This window comes from Amblyraja radiata, chromosome 4, assembly GCF_010909765.2.
Source record: "Amblyraja radiata isolate CabotCenter1 chromosome 4, sAmbRad1.1.pri, whole genome shotgun sequence".
Taxonomy (NCBI): Eukaryota; Metazoa; Chordata; class Chondrichthyes; order Rajiformes; family Rajidae; genus Amblyraja; species Amblyraja radiata.
Window position 1 is genome coordinate 118,793,685 of NC_045959.1, and position 20,588 is coordinate 118,814,272.

Genomic DNA, 20,588 nt, shown 5'->3' on the forward strand with positions numbered 1-20,588 from the left:
GATCTTATAGAAACTTACAAAATTCTTAAGGGGTTGGACAGGCTAGATGCAGGAAGATTGTTCCCGATGTTGGGGAAGTCCAGAACTAGGGGGTCACAGTTTAAGGATAAGGGGGAAATCTTTTAGGACCGAGATGTGGAAAACATTTTTCACACAGAGAGTGGTGAATCTGTGGAATTCTCTGCCATAGAGGGTAGTTGAGGCCACAGTTCATTGGCTATATTTAAGAGGGAGTTAGATGTGGCCCTTGTGGCTAAAGGGATCAGGGGGTATGGAGAGAAGGCAGGTACAGGATACTGAGTTGGATGATCAGCCATGATCATATTGAATGGCGGTGCAGGCTCGAAGGGCCGAATGGCCTACTCCTGCACCTATTTTCTATGTTTCTATGTAACAGTCCATGGAGATGTGTGGGGTCTTTTATAAGGCTGTTGGCCTTGGACAAGCAACGTTTGCACGCAATGTCCCGGATTGAAGGAAGAGAGGTCCCGATGATTTTTTCAGCCATCCTCACCACTCTCTGCACGGACTTCCAGTCAGAGGCTTTGTAGTCCCCAAACCAGCCAGAGATGCAGCTGGTCGAAATGCTCTCTATGGTGCCCCTGTAGAAAGTGGTGAGGACGGGATGGGGGAGGTGAGCTCCTCTCATCCGGCGCAGAAAGTGCAAATGCTGCTGTGCTCTCTTAACTAATGATGCGATGTTTTGTCACCAGGTTTGTGATCTGCACCCCCAGGAACTTAGTGCTACTGACCAGCTCCACATCGATGTCATTAATGTGTAGTGGTGTGTGACTGATTCAATTCTAGATAGATAGATAGATAGATATAATTTATTGCCACACAGCCAGGCTGGTGGAAATTTGGGTTGTCAGCAGCAGTACAATAATAAAGAACACACAATAAAACTGTAACACAAACATCCACCACAGCATTCATCACTGTGGTGGAAGGCACAAAATTTGGCCAGTCCTCCTCCATTTCCCCCCCGTGGTCAGGACGAGTCCAGAGTCAGTCCAGGATCGGCTCTTCCTCACCGGAGACCGCGGCTTTAGATTGTTGTAGGCCGCAGGCCGGCGGTCAAGATTTAAAGTCCCCGCCGCAGCCAGAAGCACCGTAGACTGCAGGGCCGGCGGTCGAAACTCCCCTCCAGGGGTGATGGTAAGTCCATGCCGGACCCGCAGTAGAAGTTGGCCGCGGGCCGGCAGTGATGGCTTCTTCTTCCCCCGGGACCATACGTGGGATCCCGGGCTGTAGACGCCGCACCAGCTGGAGCTCTGCAGACCGTGGTTTCAGGCTGCGACTTCAGGCTGCCGGCTGCCCCGGGCCAGCGAAACGGAGCGTTCCCCTCCAGCGAGCCCCAGCGAGGGCTCACCCGCTCCACGCCGAGAGTCCACGCTGCGCCCGCCGCTGAAGCCCCGGGCGCGTCTCCGGGAAAGGCCGTGTCGATCCTTGATGTTAGGCCACGGGGGAGGCGACCTGGAAAAAGTCGCCTCTCCATGCAGGAGGCGACCGAAGCGGTTCCCCCCCCCCCCCCCCCCACACCACCCCTCACACAAAACACACAAAGAAAAGTGTTAAGATAGAAACATAGACAATAGGTGCAGGAGTAGGCAGTTTGGTCCATCGGTCCAGCACCGCCATTCAATATGATCATGGCTGATCATCCAAAATCAGTACCCCGTTCTACCCTCTCCCTTAATTCCGTTAGCCCGAAGAGTTGTGTCTAACTCTCTCTTGAAAACATCTTTAAGATCAAATTCTAGGAGCGCAGGATTTGAAATGGCATCTACTGTTTTTGAAATCTTTCTTTTCTCAAATTCCTAGCCCATCGTACGGCCAGGTGGGCCTTGGAACGAGTTACCCTGATGAGTGGTCCAGCTTCACAGGTGGGTGTTTTGATCACCTGTGTGTTAAGGTGAGAGGGGCAAAGTGTAAAGGAGATGTGCGGGGCAGGTTTTTTTTACAGGTGGGGCGCCTGGATTACCGGAAGAACGTGGATGCCGTCGTGATTTAGAGGGTTTTAGCTACAAGTAGAGTTTGGACAGACTTGGATTATTTTCTCTGGAACGTTGGACATTGAGGGGAGACCTGATAGATGTAGACAATATTATTAGAGGCATAGATGGGGTAGACAGTCACAACCTTTTTTCCCAGGATGGAAATGTCAAAGACTAGACAATAGGTGCAGGAGTAGGCCATTCGGCCCTTCGAGCCAGCACTGCCATTCAATGTGATCATGGTTGATCATCCCCAATCAGTACCCCATTCCTGCCTTCTCCCCATATCCCCTGACTACACTATCTTTAAGAGCCCTATCTAGCTCTCTCTTGAAAGCATCCGGAGAACCTGCCTCCACCGCCCTCTGAGGCAGAGAATTCCACAGACTCACAACTCTCTGTGTGAAAATGTGTTTCCTCGTCTCCGTTCTAAATGGCTTACCCCTTATTCTTAAACTGTGGCCCCTGGTTCTGGACTCCCCCAACATCGGGAACATGTTTCCTGCCTCTAGCGTGTCCAAACCCTTAATAATCTTATATGTTTCAATAAGATGCACTCTTATCCTTCTAAACTCCAGAGTGTACAAGCCCAGCTGCTCGATTCTCTCAGCATATGACAGTCCCGCCATCCCGGGAATTAACCTTGTAAACCTACACTGCACTCCCTCAATAGCAAGAATGTCCTTTCTCAAATTAGGGGACCAAAACGGCACAGACTAGAGGCCACAGGCAGGGCCGTGCAGGTTTTTTTTCAGGAGAGATAGCTGAATGAAAAGCAAATGGGCTCCATGGAAGGAAGCAGAGGGTGATGGTGGGAGGTTGCTTCTCGGACTGGAGGCCTGTGACTAGTGGTGTGCCTCAGGGTTCGGTGCTGGGCCCATTACTGTTTGTCATCTACACCAATGATTTGGATGAGAACCTGCAGGGCAAGATTAGCAAGTTTGCTGATGATACTAAAGTGAGTGGTTTTGCAGATAGTGAAGATGGTTGTGAACGATTGCAGCAAGATCTGGATCGACTGGCCAGGTGGGCGGAGGAATGGTTGATGGAATTTAATACAGAGAAGTGTGAGGTGTTGCATTTTGTGACGTCGAACAAGGGCAGGACCTACACAGTGAATGGTAGGCCTCTGGGTAGTGTTGTAGAGCAGAGGGATCTAGGAGTACAGGTGCATGGTTCCTTGAAGGTCGAGTCGCAGGTAGATAAGGTGGTCAAAAAGGCTTTTGGCACTTTGGCCTTCATCAGCCTGAGTATTGAATATAGAAGTTGGGAGGTCATGCTGCAGTTGTATAAGACGTTGGTGAGACCACATTTAGAATATTGTGTTCAGTTCTGGGCACCATGTTATAGGAAAGATATTGTCAAGCTTGAAAGGGTTCAGAATAGATTTACGAGGATGTTGCCCGGACTAGAGGGTGTGAGCTACAGGGAGAGGTTGAGCAGGCTTGGTCTCTATTCCATGGAGCGCAGGAGGATGAGGGGAGATCTTATAGAGGTGTATAAAATCATGAGAGGAATAGATCGGGTCTCTTGCCCAGAGTAGGGAAATCGAGGACCAGAGGACATAGGTTCAAGGTGAAGGCGAAAAGATTTAAAAGGAATCTGAGGGGTAACTTTTTCACACAGAGGGTGGTGGGTGTATGGAACAAGCTGCCAGAGGAGGTAGTTGAGGCTGGGACTATCCCAATGTTTAAGAAACAGTTAGACAGGTACATGGATAGGACAAGTTTGGATGGATATGGACCAAGCGCAGGCAGGTGGGACTAGTGTAGCTGGGACATGTTGGCCGGTGTGGGCAAGTTGGGCCGAAGGGCCTGTTTCCACACTGTATTCCTCTATGACTCTGCCTTAAAAATATCCACTGACTTGGCCTCCACAGTCTTCTGTGGGAACGTATTCCACAGATTCACCACCCTCTGCCTAAAGAAATTCCTCCTCATCTCCTTCCTAAAGGAATATCGTTTCATGATGAGGCTACAACCTCCAGTCCTAGACTCTCCCACTAGTGGAAACTTCCTCTCCACATCCACTCTATCCAAGACTTTCACTGTTCTTGTAAGTTTCAATGAGGTCCCCCTCATTCTTCTAAACTCCAGCGAGTAAAGGCCCAGTGCTGACAAAGGCTCGACTTGATTCTCGATTCTGCTACCCTGGGGAGAAGACTGCATGGACCAGACACCCCTGGGTGATATTAGATCTGCTGGGGGCAGTGATTCTGGTTGGGAACGAATGTTTAAGAAAGAAAGAAAATCGAAGGTAGACAAAAATGCTGGAGAAACTCAGCGGGTGAGGCAGCATCTATGGAGCGAAGGAATAGGCAACGTTTCGGGCCCGAAACGTTGCCTATTCCTTCGCTCCATAGATGCTGCCTCACCCGCTGAGTTTCTCCAGCATTTTTGACTACCTAGCCTTATCGTCTGTTTGTTTGTGATATTAAGCCGTGACTATTATGCTGTCGGATGATGGCCAATCGTCTTGTTGTTTGCCCTTGCAGATCATTCTAAATACTCGTACGAAAGGGCGGGAAAAGGAGGCTCTTACCCACGGCAGTTTGCGTTTTCAAACAACAGCAAGAAGTACAGTGATGGTCAGTGTAACAACAGATCTGTCTGATACCCACTTCTTTAAAGATACAACAAACTGTCCTATCCATGTACCTGTCCAAGTTGTTTTAAAATGTTGCCATAGTCCCAGCCTCAACTACCTCCTCCGGCAGCTCGTTCCATACACCCACCACCCTCTGTGTGAAAAAAGTTGTCCCTCTGGTTCCTATTGTGTTCCCGATGTTGGGGGAGTCCAGAACCAGGGGCCACACAGTTTAAGAATAAGGGGTAAGCCATTTAGAACAGAGACGAGGAAACACTTTTTCTCACAGAGAGTGGTGAGTCTGTGGAATTCTTTGCCTCAGAGGGCGGTGGAGGCCGGTTCTCTGGATGCTTTCAAGAGAGAGCTAGATAGGGCTCTTAAAGATAGCAGAGTCAGGGGATATGGGGAGAAGGCAGGAACGGGATACTGATTGTGGATGATCAGCCATGATCACATTGAATGGCGGTGCTGGCTCGAAGGGCCGAATGGCCTACTCCTGCACCTATTGTCTATTGTCTATTGTCTAAAGCATTCCCCCCTCACCTTAAACATATGTCCTCGATTCCCCTACTCTGGGCAAGAGACTCTGTGCGTCTACCCGATCAATTCCTCTCGTGATTTTGCACCCCTCTATAAGATCTCCCCTCATCTTCCTGCGCTCCAAGGTATAGAGTCCCCCAGCCTACTCAACCTCTCCCTGTAGCTCACACCCTCGAGTCCTCCTTGTTCAAGAGTGCAGGATGATAGTTCAGAAGCCACAGCACTGGCACAGAGGGAGAACATCAGTGTGTCTCTTTGGCTCGGAGTTTGACAATAGACAATAGGTGCAGGAGTAGGCCATTTGGCCCTTCGAGCCAGCACCGCCATTCAATGTGATCATGGCTGATCATCCCCAATCAGTACCCCGTTCCTGCCTTCTCCCCATATCCACTGACTCCGCTATCTTTAAGAACCCTATCTAGCTCTCTCTTGAAAGTTTCCAGAGAACCGGCCTCCACCTAAGGCAGAGAATTCCACAGACTCACAACTCTCTGTGAGAAAAGGTTTTTCCTCGTCTCAGTTCTAAAAAAAACCGGAGTTGAGGAAAGTGAACACTGGCAATTTGTCCAAATCTGAACACATCCTGTATCCTCTCGATGCCCAGATGTGCATTCTTTTCAGTGGTGGCCAGCATATATAACGCTCTGGAATTGGGACAGATGTCCAGTTGAGTTTATTGTCACGTGTACCGAGGTACAGTGAAAAGCTTTTGTTGCGTGCTAACCAGTCAGCGGAAAGACAACACATGATTACAATCGAGCCGTTTACATGCTACGGGGATAACATGAATGACGTTAGCATGTTTAAGGTAGGGAGGAGGTGTTGTCGGTGTCGAGGTTTGAAAGAGTGGAGCGATTGTACTGTGTGATTGCAGATCCACATGTAGGCCCACGACACAAAGATTCGCCTGGTTTAAGGCAGGCACTATCACAATGTTTAAAATGGTATGCAGTCTTTCCGCTGACTGGTTAGCATGCAAAAAAAAAGATTTTTCACTGTACCTCGGTACAGGGCGGGCAGACACGGTGGCACAGCGGTAGAGTTGCTGCCTCACAGCGCCAGAGACCCGGGTTCGATCCCGACTACGGGTGCTGTCTGTACGGAGTTTGTACATTCACCCCGTGGCCTGCGTGGGTTTTCTCCGAGATCTTCAGTTTCCTCCCACACTCCAAAGACGTGCAGGTTTGTAGGTTTATTGGCTTGGTATAAGTGTAAAAATTGTCCCTAGTGGCTGTAGGACAGTGTTAGTGTGCGGGGATCGCTGGTCGGCGCGGACCCGGTGGGCCGAAGGGCCTGTTTCCGCACTGTATCTCTAAACTAAGCTAATAAACTACACTCAATAGACAATAGACAATAGGTGCAGGAGGAGGCCATTCGGCCCCTCAAGCCAGCACCGCCATTCAATGTGATCATGGCTGATCATCCCCAATCAGTACCCCGTTCCTGCCTTCTCCCCATATCCCCTGACTCCGCTATCTTTAAGAGCCCTACCTAGCTCTCTCTTGAAAGTATCCAGAGAACCTGCCTCCACCGCCCTCTGAGGCAGAGAATTCCACAGACTCACCACTCTCTGTGAGGAAAAGTGTTTCCTACAGTGTGTGTAGGATAGTGTTAGTGTGCGGGGATCGCTGGTCGGCACGGATTCGGAGGTCCGAAGGGCCTGTTTCTGCTCTGTATCTCTAAACTAAACATAGAAACATAGAAATTAGGTGCAGGAGTAGGCCATTTGGCCCTTCGAGCCTGCACCGCCATTCAATATGATCATGGCTGATCATCCAACTCAGTATCCCGTACCTGCCTTCTCTCCATCCCCTCTGATCCCCTTAGCCACAAGGGTCACATCTAACTCCCTCTTAAATATAGCCAATGAACTGGCCTCGACTACCCTCTGTGGCAGAGAGTTCCAGAGATTCACCACTCTCTGTGTGATAAAAGTTCTTCTCATCTCGGTTTTAAAGGATTTCCCCCTTATCCTTAAGCTGTGACCCCTTGTCCTGGACTTCCCCAACATCGGGAGCAATCTTCCTGCATCTAGCCTGTCCAACCCCTTAAACTAATAAACTACACTCGAACTCAAAGGAGAGTCTAAAGCCAGCACTTGTTGTCGGAGCGGAATTTGAGGTTTGCTTTGTTGGTGGTTTTTCTTGTAGGGCGAAGGACCTTTCCACGAAGTTTCATCCATCAGGAGAACCTTTTCCAGCTGGTGCCTTCGGTCCGCTCGCAGAGCTTCAGCGGGGACAGCATGGGCAACACCATACACTCAGACAATAACTGGACCATTCAGTGGAGCAACGAGGACCAGACCTGCCTGAAGGTCCAAGACAACCATCTCTCCTTGGCGTGTAAGTCAACCAGAGCTCACACAGTGGAAGGCCTGGATAGAGTGGATGTGGAGAGCATGTTTCCACTAGTGGGAGAGTCTAGGATTAAAGGGCACAGCCTCAGAATTAAAGGACGTTCTTCTGGGAGAAATTTCTCTAGTCAGACGGTGGTGAATAGGCAATAGGTGCAGGAGTAGGCCACTCGGCCCTTCGAGGCAGCACCGCCACTCACTGTGATCAAGGCTGATAGACAATAGGTGCAGGAGTAGGCCACTCGGCCCTTCAAGCAAGCACCCTCCATTCACTGTGAACATGGCTGATCATCCACAATCAGTACCCCGTTCCTGCCTTCTCCCCATATCCCCTGACTCCGCTATCTTTAAGAGCCCTATCTAGCTCTCTCTTGAGAGCCGGCCTCCACCGCCCTCTGAGGCTGAGAATTCCACAGACTCACAACTCTCTGTGTGAAAAAGTGTTTCCTCGTCCCCACAAAACATTTCACCGTACCTCGGTGCATGTGACGATAATACACCTAAATGCCACATAGGGCGGCTCGGTGGCGCAGCGTTATAGTTGCTGCCTCACAGCGCCAGAGGCCCGGGTTCCATCCCGACTACGGGTGCTGTCTGTACGGAGTTTGCACCTTCTCCCCGTGACCTGCGTGGGTTTTCTCTGAGATCTTCGGTTTCCTCCCACACTCCAAAGACGTGCAGGTTCGTAGGTTAATTGGCTTGGTGTAAATGTAAATTGTCCCTAGTGGGTGTTCTTCTTAGGCCCCCTGCGGCCGTGGCTGACCAAGGGTGTCTCCAGGGTTGGAGGACGCCTGTGCGTGACTTTGTTTAACGTGGGGAGACTGGTGCACAGACAGCCACCCCACGGTCCTTCACAGATCTGGGTCAGGATCCAGTGGCATAGAGTCCAAGACGACCGGAGACCCTTTGCTGCTGCAGCCTTCATCCGCCTTCCCAGCCGTTGTGACGCTCCACTGTCAGCCATCGTCCTCCGCCTGTTCCACCGTTGAGGTCTTGGTTGGATTGGCTCTTTGTCAGAGACCTCCCCCTCGACCTTACCGCCATGGGTGGCCCTACCAGGAGCATAGCTCCAGACGGCATCGCTCTCAGGATCTCAGGTCCACGCAAGCTTCTCCACCACGACAAGGGGACAATCCATGGTGTGTGTAGGATAGTGTTAGTGTGCGGGGATCGCTGGTTGGCGCAGACCCAGTGGGCAGAAGGGCCTGTTTTTGGGCTGTATCACTAAAACTAAAGCTGGATGTTTTGAACTTATCTCCCCAGCACCGAGAGCTCCTGTCAACTGGAGGCTAGGCAAGTTTCTGGGTCGCGGAGCATTTGGAGAAGTTTATCTGTGCTACGATGCCGACACAGGGAGAGAACTGGCCGTCAAACAGGTGGCCTTCGACCCCGACTGCCAAGAAACCAGCAAGGTTGGTGACTGGGTCAACGCTGTCCAACCTCACAGCTCCCGGAGAGACACAGAGTGCTGGAGTAACTCAGCGGGTCAGGCAGCATCTGTGGAGAACATGGATAGGTGACGTTTCACAGAGTGCTGGAGTAACTCAGCGGGTCAGGCAGCATCTCTGGAGAACATGGATAGGTGACGTTTCACAGAATGCTGGAGTAACTCAGTGGGTCAGGCAGCATCTGTGGAGAACATGGATAGGTGACGTTTCACAGAATGCTGGAGTAACTCATAAATTTTAAGGGGGCAGTTCTGATGGAAATGTTCAGAGGGTCAAACGCAGGCAGATGGGACTAGTATACATGGGGCATTTGGCCAGCATGGACTTGGGGCCAAAGGGCCTGTTTCCACTCCGTATGAGTATTATGAGTGTAAAGTATATAATGTAATTAACATATGTTATGTCTTGTGCGAGGGGACGCATGCGCTGGAGGAGACTCATGATGGCTTCCTGTAATAAAGAAGCCTGTTAGTTTACTCCTGTATCTGAGAGTTCTTTTGAGTCAGTTCCAAGTCAGTACCCAAAATACACTACAATTGGCGACGAGGATGGGATAGAGTTTGTGAACTCACCCACAGGACTGTTTTGCAACACACAGGATTGTTTAATAGTTTGAACTGTAGATACGGAGTTGTGTCGCAGTTGTTTGCGAGCTGGACAAGAGAGGCCTGCAGATCCCTCTATGCCGGGGACTGCATTTAAAACATCAGCTGTACAAGTCGGAGAGTTTTGTCAGGCTATCTCTATGTTGTATCTACGTGGCAAGATGTCGTCCTTCGGATTGTTACTCATTTTAGACTGAGTTGTTTTCTTTTTGTCAAATTCCTCAAGCTGAATGGTCTTTGTATAAGTTTTCGGTGAATTGTTACACCAAAACACACAACAACAGCACCACGAGGTTAAAGGACAGAAGGAGGACTGTCAGAAAAAAATAAGGTTGTGTTTGGAAACAAAGTGGAGCCAAATGGTTTTGAATTGGTGCCAAAGAAAAAAAAGGTCGGAACAGGAAGCAAGGAAAACAGGTGGGGCAGTAAGTAAGTGTCACCGAAGAAAGCAGCCGAAAGCTGGAAGCCTAACCAGCAGGACAGCGATGGTGTCAACTTACCTGGAACATTTTCCAGGGCTGTGTAGCCAAGGCAAAGGGGCAGAAGAGGCCCAGCAGCTGCCACCGACTTTGGATGTTTTCCAGGGCTGTGTAGCCCACAGCCAGGCCCAGCTGCCAACGACGTCGAGTGAGGGTCTAGTACCGGGTAGGTCACGGACAGGTCCAGTGAAGCCACCGACAAAACGGAGTCAGCCCGGCTGGGAGAAGAGTCAGCCCAGTCGAGGGAGAAAGCCGGCCGCGTGAGAAGCGGACCAGCAGCGAGAAAAACAAGCCCGGCCACGCGAGAGAAGCGGACCGGTCGTGCGAGAAAGCCCGGTCGCAAGAGACGGCCGTGAGCAGAGAAAGCCCGGTCAGGAGCAGAGTCAGCCCGGTCGTGAGCAGAAAGTGGAGAAAGCCCGGTCGCGAGAGAAAGCCGGTCGAGGGGGAAGCAGGTCCGCGGGAGAGAAGCGGGAACTAGCAGCAGTAACTAGCATTAGTCGACTTGGCAGCGAGCCAGCGGCTGCAAAAGTAACGGTGAAGCCCAGAGGAGCCAGCAAACAGAAAGCAGCAAAAGTGGAGGTCTGGCGAGGCCAGCAGCAAAAGTACCGGTGGGGACAGCTCGAGAGGTCGAGAAGGCACCGGTGTCCATAGGCCGACAAGCTGGACCGGTGAAATCCATCAAAGTAAAAGCAGGACTGTAGAATGCAATGCGTTGTTCACTATTCCTTCACAGGAAAAGCGGGACTGTTTGGATGTGATGCATTGGTCACTGTTATTAATAGTAAATCTGTGTGCATAGCAGGAATATGGTTAAAATGTTCTAAATGTCTATTAACATGAAGTGTTGGTTAATAGTATAAATCTATTATTATAAGAATTAGTAATAGTCAGTGGGCTGGATCACTTCTTAGTGTGTAGAAGGATTAAGTCTAGTGCAGAATACACAGTGAGAGAAAAGAAGACAGTGCACCTGAATAGCAACAGGTAGCATGGCTTTTCAAATTGTGGGAAACGTGCCCCAGTTAGATTATGGGAGTAATTTTGAGAAATGGACCAAAGTCTTGGAGGCTTGTTTCATTTCCAATGATATCGCTGCAGAGGAGAAGAAGAGAGCATGGTTCATATTAGGCTTAGGAAGAGAGGGTTATCAGACCTTACGCATGTTACTGCTGCCAGCAGCGCCCACAGATAAAATGTATGAGGAGTGTAAGGAGGCTTTAATGGCTCATTTCTCGCCAAAACCTCCAAGGGTGTCCAGAGGCAAGGAGCCTGAACTAAAGAGGGCAGAGAGTCTCTCAAAGGACCAAGGTCAAGTGCAAAAGGACAAATGTCAAGTGCAAAAGGACAAAGGTCAAATGCAAAAGGACCAAGGTCAAATGAAAAAGGACAAAGGTCAAATGCAAAAGGACAAAGGTCAAGTGCAAAAGGACAAAGGTCAAGTGCTAAGGGACAAAGGGCAAATGCAAAGTGGCAGAAGTCAAAGGCAAAGAGAAATTGCCATCCAAAGGGCAACCCTAGCTATTCAAGCTGCATTCAGGGGTATGAATGAAGGTACGGAGAGAGAACCGGAACAAACAGAAGGCAGCAACGGTAATACAAGCCGCATTTAGAAGGCACAGAGTATACCGTCAATACAAGGCAATGCGATTGGCAGCTATAATAGTACAAATCCATTATAGGGCACACCTTCAAATGGAAAATGATTAAGGTACGCAGAAGCATTGTACTTCTTCAGGCAGCCTACCGTGGAATGCTTGTTCGAAGGCAACTGCGGGGCATGCATAAATCTGTCAAGGTCATACAGACTTATTATCAGATGTATAAACAGCGTCAGTATTTTAAGAAACTACGCTGGTCTTCCATTGCTGTACAGCAACAATACAGAGCATGCCAGATAAGAGATGTCCAAGTGAGACAGTATAAGAGTTTGAGAGAAGCAGTGGTGTGTATTCAGGCCTTATACCGCGGGATCAAAGCCAGAGTATTGGTAGAGAAAACCAAGGCAGCACGCTGTATTAAGTCATTCATAAGAATGTGCATTACAAGAAAGCATTTCTTGATGCAAAAGGCGGCTGTAGTCACTCTGCAAGCTGCATACCGTGGTTACCGATTAAGGGTATGGTACAGAGCTATGCGACAAGCAGTCATTTCGATCCAGAAACGATACAAAAGACAAACGATATAGGAGAGACTTCCTCAAACCGATTTATACAGCAGTTGTAGTGCAGTATCACTACCGTGCTTATGTAGTAAGAGAAATATACAGAGCGCAAATCAAAGCCACTGTTGTATTGCAAGGACAGTATAGATCCTACTTCTTGATGAATAACCAGAAAGGTGATTTAAGAAGACAAATAGATGAACAGCAGAAAAGGCTTCAACGTTGCAAAGAACGGTTAAATAAATGTGTGACTTGGAATATCAGAGCAAAGTTTAACACTCACAACAAGCCAAAGAAATTTCCTCGACTACAGTATAATAACCGGGAAAAAATTAATATTAAAATTTTGGAAAGGGCCTACGACCCCCACAATTAAAATGTGGATTGTGGAAATGTCGGAGACCCTATATCTAGAAAGAATTAGACTTGTCTTAATGGACAAACAAGAACTTTTTGATAAAATATGGGCTCCATTCATTAATTATCTGACGGGATAGATTGGCCCGGCACGAAAACCCAACTGAAACTTGAACTCAGGATTAGATGAAAAGTCATACTTTATAATCTACGAACCTATCTCCAATGACGTATTATAAGTAATCCAATCCACCTTTTTTGTTTTTTTTGATATTTGTAACTTTTCTCTCTCTTTCTCTCTTTTTCAATATTAAAAAAACCCACTAGAAGTAGAAGTAATTGACAATTGAAAATTTTAATAATGTATGACTGATGTATATGAAAAGTTTTTTTACTATAATATGCAACTATACTTTATAATATGTCTATTTCTAATAAAAAATATTATTTAAAAAAAATAAAAAAAATAAATAAATGTGTGACGATGAGCAAAAAGCTGTTAATAGAAAATTATAAAGAAGAGAGGCTTGTCGGTCGAGACAAAAGTATGCAGGACCGATTGTGATTAGGACACTTCAGTATAGTCCAACATGGAGCTTCCTTCACTGAGCAATGGACAAATGATTATGCATTACAGAATGTCATTATACACCAAGAGCAGATAAATACGTAGCGCCAGGAAATTGAGCGACAGAGAGCGACTGAAAAACGAAAACCTGCAGTCATGTGTCAGATCCCACCCACAAATAAGGAACAGAAACAGAGGAAACGTTAACTTTAGCAGAATATCAAGAACAGGAAGAAATCTGCAAATTAGATTAGGATATTTAGAAAGGGAAGAGGCAGAGATACAGGTAGAGCTAGAGTGATTAGAAAGATGAGTGGAATGAACCATTACAAGTGCTAAGTGTAGATACAGTTTACAGTTATGAGGATGTAATGTAAGATGACTGTAATAATATAATTTTGCAACTGTGTGTTAATTATATTTAATGTACTAGAAATGGTGTTATTCGCCTCCAAGCTAAAGGGGGAGCAGTGTAATGTATATAATATAATTAGCATATGTTATGTCTTGTGCGAGGTGAAGCATGCGCTGGAGGAGACTCATGGTGGCGTCCTGTAATAAAGAAGCCTGTTAGTTTACTCCTGTATCTGAGAGTTCTTTTGAGTCAGTTCCAAGTCAGTACCAAAAATACACTACAATGAGCATAAATGATGAGAATGTTGCTTGAATAGTGAAATTGTGTAAGGCCTGGATAGAGTGGATGTGGAGAGTCTAGTGGGAGAGTCTAGGACCAGAGGGCACAGCCTCGGAATTAAAGGACATACCTTTAAAATGGAGATGAGGAGGAATTTCTTTAACCCGAGGGTGGTGAATCTGTGGGATTCATTGCCACAGGCGGGTGTGGAAGCCACTAGTGGATATATTTATGGTGGAGATAGATAGATTCTTGATTCGTACGGGTGTCAGAGGCTCTGGGGAAAGGCAGGAGAATGGGGTTAGGAGGGAGAGATAGAATGGCCATGATTGAATGGCAGAGTGGATTTGTTGGGCTGAATGGCCCTAATTCTGCTCCTATCGTAAAAACATAGAAAGTTGGTGCAGGAGTAGGCCATTCGGCCCTTCGAGCCAGCATCACCATTCAATGTGATCATGGCTGATCATCCACAATCAGTACCCCGTTCCTGCCTTCTCCCCATATCCCTTGACTCTGTTAGCCCTACGAGCTCAATCTAACTCTCTTTTTGAATAACTGAATAATCTCTTGAATCTTGAATCACTTGTGAACTTCACAATTGGTTAAATATGTTGTTGTTATTACAGGAAGTCAGTGCCTTGGAATGTGAGATCCAGTTGTTGAAGAACCTTTGTCACCACAGGATTGTGCAGTATTACGGGTCGTTGCTGGACTCGATGAAGAGAAGGTTGTCCATCTTTGTAGAGTACATGCCCGGCGTAAGTATTGGCTTCTTTCTCATTCCTCCATTTGCCTCAGCCAGCATTTGTCTCCAACTAATCTTGTCCCCTTCCTCTGTAGAACGTCCCACACCCTACTCACGTATATTGGCAACCTTCCAATGTAATTCTGATCCTAATCTCACCCCGTTAGTCCGGTTCAGTAAAACACTGAGTCAAGCACTGGATCAACCCAACTACTTTATTCTCAAACACAAACACACTTCCTATACGATACCGAACCAACATGGGCAGTCTGCACCCTAGCGGCATAAACATTGACTTCTCCAATTTCCGGTAGCCATTGCTGAATTCTCCCCTTCTCAGCTCTCCCTCAGCCCTCGGGCTCCTCCTCTTCCTTTCTTCTTTCTTCTCCCCGCCCCCCCCCCCCCCACATCAGTCTGAAGAAGGGTTTCAGCCCGAAACGTTGTCTATTTCCTTCGCTCTATAGATGCTGCCTCACCCGCTGAGTTTCTCCAGCACTTTTGTCTACCACCGAACCAACACCACGGGTCCGATCCTTGTCTCTACTCGTCCAAGCCCTTCAGCCGCGTGCGAATAGACACCTCCAGCAGGTCAGCACGGTCCCAAGTGCACCCCAGAAGATCGACACGGACTCATGTGGTCTCCACTCTTATATATTGTATCGATCCCGTGGCGCGAAATACATGGAGGCAGCATCTGTGGAGAACATGGATAGGTGACGTTTCACAGAGTGCTGGAGTAACTCAGCGGGTCAGGCAGCATCTGTGGAGAACATGGATAGGTGACGTTTCACAGAGTGCTGGAGTAACTCAGCGGGTCAGGCAGCATCTGTGGAGAACATGGATAGGTGACGTTTCACAGAGTGCTGGAGTAACTCAGCGGGTCAGGCAGCATCTGTGGAGAACATGGATAGGTGACGTTTCACAGAGTGCTGGAGTAACTCAGCGGGTCAGGCAGCATCTGTGGAGAACATGGATAGGTGATGTTTCACAGAGTGCTGGAGTAACTCAGCGGGTGCAGCAGCATCTATGGAGCTAAGGAAATAGGCAACGTTTCGGGTCGAAACCCTTCCGGGTTTCGGCCCGAAACGTTGCCTATTTCCAGAAGGGTTTCGGCTCGAAACGTTGCCTATTTCCTTCGCTCCATAGATGCTGCTGCACCATAACTCAGCGGGCCAGGCAGCATCTGTGGAGAACATGGATAGGTGACGTTTCACAGAATGCTGGAGTAACTCAGCGGGTCAGGCAGCATCTGTGGAGAACATGGATAGGTGACGTTTCACAGAGTGCTGGAGTAACTCAGCGGGTCAGGCAGCATCTGTGGAGAACATGGATAGGTGACGTTTCACAGAGTGCTGGAGTAACTCAGCGGGTCAGGCAGCATCTGTGGAGAACATGGATAGGTGACGTTTCACAGAGTGCTGGAGTAACTCAGCGGGTCAGGCAGCATCTGTGGGGAACATAGATAGGTGACGTTTCAGGTTGGGATTCTTCTTCAGACCCTTCTTTGGTCCTGACCCAAACGTCACCTATCCATGTTCTCCAGAGATGTTGCCCATGCAGCTGGTGCCTGATAACAGCTGAAGAAACGATCCCTGAATCTGTTATTTCAATTGTTAACGCTCAAACAGTAAGTTCGTGGAGCAGAATTAGGGCCATTTGACCCGTTGAGTCCACTCCATCATTCTCTCTAGGTTAATCTATCCTTCCCTCTCAACCTCTTGCCCAGAGTAGGGGAATCGAGGACATAGGTTCAAGGTGAAAGGGAAAAGATTTAATAGGAATCTGAGAGGTAACATTTTCACACAGAGGGTGGTGGGTGTATGGAACGAGCTGCTGGAGGAGGTAGTTGAGGCTGGGACTATCCCATAGTTAAAGAAACAGTTAGACAGGTACATGGATAGGATGGGTTTGGAGGGATATGGACCAAGCACGGGCAGGTGGGACTAATGTAGCTGGGAGCTGAGTCTAAAGAAAGGTCTCGACCCGAAAAGTCGGCCATTCCTTCTCTCCAGAGATGCTGCCTGACGCGCTGAGTTACTCCAGCATTTTACAGCTGGGACATGTTGGCTGGTGTGGGCGAGTGGGGCCGAAGGGCCTGTTTCCACACTGTGTCAGTCTACGACTCTATGACCCCATTCTCCTGCCTTCTTCCTGTAACCACTGACTGTTGTTTCACTCAGGGCTCAGTCAAGGACCAGATTAAAGCTTACGGTGCTCTGACCGAGAATGTTACGAGGAAGTACACCGGGCAGATACTCGAGGGAGTGTCCTACCTACACAGCAACATGATCGTACACAGAGATATCAAAGGTATGTCGTGGCTGGATATTCTCTTCCGTGCTATGTCTGTCCTACATTAGTATTGTGTGCAGTTTTGGTCCCCTAATTTGAGGAAGGACATTCTTGCTATTGAGGGAGTGCAGCGTAGGTTTACAAGGTTAATTCCAGGGATGGCGGGACTGTCATATGCTGAGAGAATGGAGCGGCTGGGCTTGTACACTCTGGAGTTTAGAAGGATGAGAGGGGTCTCATTGAAACATATAAGATTATTAAGGGTTTGGACACGCTAGAGGCAGGAAACATGTTCCCGATGTTGGGGGAGTCCAGAACCAGGGGCCACACACACAGTTTAAAAATAAGGGGTAAGCCATTTAGAACGGAGACGAGGAAACACTTTTTCTCACAGAGAGTTGTGAGTCTGTGGAATTCTCTGCCTCAGAGGGCGGTGGAGGCCGGTTCTCTGGATGCTTTCAAGAGAGAGCTCGATAGGGCTCTTAAAGATAGCAGAGTCAGGGGATATGGGGAGAAGGCAGGAACGGGGTACTGATTGGGGATGATCAGCCATGATCACATTGAATGGCGGTGCTGGCTCGAAGGACCGAATGGCCTATTCCTGCACCTATTGTCTGTTGTAACGACAGTCTGTGGTAAAACACAATGTGAATGAACGGTACTTTGTGACAATGTATTATCACATGAAACATAGAAACATGGAAAATAGGTGCAGGAGTAGGCCATTCGGCCCATCGAACCAGCACACCATTCAATGTGATCATGGCTGATCATCCAGAATCAGTACCCCGTTCCTGCCTTCTCCCCATATCCCTTGATTCCTTTAGCTCCAAGAACAATAACTCTTTTTTGAAAACATGAGACCTCCACTGTCTTCTGTGGCAGAGAATTCCACAGATTCACAACTCTCTGGGTGAAAAATGTGTTCCTCATCTCAGTCCTAAATGGCTTACCCCTTATTGTTAAACTGTGACCCCTGGTTCTGGAGTCATCCAAACATCGGGAACATTTTTCCTGCATCTAGCCTGTCTAATCCCGTAAGAATTTTATATGTTTCTATAAGATCCCCTCTCATCTGTCTAAATTCCGGTGTATACAAGCTCAGTCGACCCATTCTTTCATCATATGACATTCCCGCCATCCTGGGAATTAAGCTCGTGAACCTCAATAGCAATAATGTTCTTCCCAAAATTAAGAGACCAAAACTGCATACAGTAGGACCTCCTTGGTCCTAAACTCAAATCCTCTCGCAATGAAGGCCAACATGCCATTAGCTTTCTTCTCTGCCTGATGTACCTGCATGCTTACTTTCAGTAACTGATGTACAAGTACACCCAGGTCTAGTTGCACTTCCCCTTTTCCTAATCTGACACCATTCAGATAATAATCTGCCTTCTTGTTCTTGCCACCAAAGTGGATAACCTCACATTTATCCACATTATACTGTATCTGCCATGCTTCAGCCCACTCATCCAACCTGTCCAAGTCACCCTGCAGCCTCTTAGAATCCTCCTCGCAGCTCACACTGCCACCCAGCTTTGTGTCATCCGCAAACTTGGAGATGTCACATTTAATTCCTTTGTCTAAATCAAAAGTGGAGTTACATTGGCTACCCTCCAGTCCACAGGAACTGATCCAGAGTCGAGAGAATATTGGAGAATGATCACCAATGCATCCACGATTTCTAGGGCCACCTCCTTGAGTACTCTGGGATGCAGACCATCAGGCCCTGGGGATTTATCTGCCTTCAGTCCCAACAGTTTACCTAACATCATTTCCTGACTAATGTGGATTCCCTTCAGATCCTCCCTCTCACTAGATCCTCTGTCCCCTAGTATTTCTGGGAGATTGTTTGTGTCTTCCTTAGTGAAGACAGACTCGTTTAACTGTTCAGCCATTCCCTGTTTCCCATTATAAATTCACCTGCCTCTGATTGTAAGGGACCTACACTTGTCTTCACTAATCTTTTCCTCTTCACATATCTAAAGAAACTTTTAGTTTTTATATTCCCCGCAAGTTTTCTATCATGCTCTTTTTCAATCAATCCCTTGGTCCTCCTCTGTTGAGTTCTCAATGTCTCCCTGTTCTCCGGTTTGCTGCTTCCTCTGGCCAATTTATATGCCTTTTCCTTAGATTTAACACTATCCTTGACTTCCCTCATCAGCCATGGTTGAGCCGTCTTCCCCATTGTAATTCGCCAGACAGGGATGAACAATATTTGGAGTTCGTCCATGCGGTCTTTAAATCTTTCCCATTGTATCTCCACCGTCAACCCTTTAAGTACCTAGGCACAGTGAAATTCTGTCTTTAGTTAAGTATAGTTTAGAGATACAGTGCAGAAACAGACTCTTCGGCCCACTGAGTCCACACCAACCAGTGATCACCCCGTACACATGCACCCTCCTACACACACTAGTGACAATTTTTTTTCACCAAAGGCAATTAACCTACAAACCTGCACGTCTTTGGAGTGTGGGAGGAAACCGGAGCACCCGGAGAAAACCCACGCAGGTCACGGGGAGAACGTACAAACTCCGTACAGACAGCACCCGTAGTCAGGATCGAACCTGGGCCTCTGATGCTGTCAGGCAGCAGCTCTACCTGCTGCGCTAACCGTGCCGGCCCATGTGAGGCGTTATATATTTAAAAAAAGTTAAACTTCCCACCTAGGGAATTACATCCTGACTACGGGTGCTGTCTTTACGGAGTTTGTACGTGCTCCCTGTGTCCGCGTGGGGTTTCTCCGGGTGCTCCGGGTTCATCCCACACTCCAAGGACGTGCAGGTTTGTAGATTAATTGGCTTCTGTAAATTGGATAGCGTTGGCGTTTGGGGATCGCTGGCAGGCACGGACTCGGTGGGCCGAAGGGCCTGTTTCTTCGCTGTATCTCCATAAAGCCAGGTGTCAGGGGTTGTGGGGAGACGGCAGGAGAATGGGGTTAGGAGAGATAGAGATAGATCAGCCATGATTGAATGGCGGAGTAGCCTTGAAGGGCCGAATGGCCTAATTTTACTCCTTAGATGTGGCCCTTGTGGCTAAAGGGATCAGGGGGTATGGAGAGAAGGCAGGTACAGGATACTGAGTTGGATGATCAGCCATGATCATATTGAATGGCGGCGCAGGCTCGAAGGGCCGAATGGCCTACTCCTGCACCTATTTTCTATGTTTCTATGTTTCCTTACGACCTTAAAGGCAGGTGTTTTCCATTCTGAGAATAAGGAGAATAAGTTCCATTTAAGAATAAGGGGTAAGCCATTTAGAACGGAGACGAGGAAACACTTTTTCTCACAGAGAGTGGTGAGTCTGTGGAATTCTCTGCCTCAGAGGGCGGTGGAGGCCGGTTCTCTGGATGCTTTCAAGAGAGAACTAGATAGGGCTCTTAAAGATAGCGGAGCCAGGGGATATGGGGAGAAGGCAGGAACGGGGTACTGATTGTGGATGATCAGCCATGATCACATTGAATGGTGGTGCTGGCTCGAAGGGCCGAATGGCCTACTCCTGCACCTATTGTCTATTGCAACGTGTTATGTCGGGTGCTTTGCATTCAATAGTAATTGACTTCTAGTTCTCTTGTGGATCCAGCAGACTAATGTTAAACGGGGCTGTGCATATATCGGATCATGCCTCTGTTCAGCAATAATTTCCTGCTGCTTTCAATGGTGTTCCACCCTGTTTATAAGATGACATCGCCCTTGTTGATAACTTCACTACAGCTCGAAGCTGGAAACCATTCCCCTTTTCCATGCGACAGGAAGACTTGTGATGGAAAAGGCCGGGAAAATGGTGGGAAAACAGTTCTTGCAATTGCAGCATGGATAGGTGA

General features: G+C 48.1%; 1 protein-coding gene across 1 annotated transcript in view; it reads left to right on the forward strand.

The window, feature by feature from the left end:
- LOC116972611 (mitogen-activated protein kinase kinase kinase 3-like) overlaps nt 1–20,588 on the forward strand; it is a 46,347-nt gene that overhangs the window by 20,800 nt on the left and 4,959 nt on the right. Inside the window, exons 10-15 of the mRNA XM_033020426.1 lie at nt 1,825–1,886; nt 4,492–4,584; nt 7,274–7,465; nt 8,740–8,888; nt 14,355–14,486; nt 16,654–16,783. Coding sequence (XP_032876317.1) covers nt 1,825–1,886; nt 4,492–4,584; nt 7,274–7,465; nt 8,740–8,888; nt 14,355–14,486; nt 16,654–16,783 — 758 coding nt within the window. The remainder of the gene's footprint in view (nt 1–1,824; nt 1,887–4,491; nt 4,585–7,273; nt 7,466–8,739; nt 8,889–14,354; nt 14,487–16,653; nt 16,784–20,588) is intronic.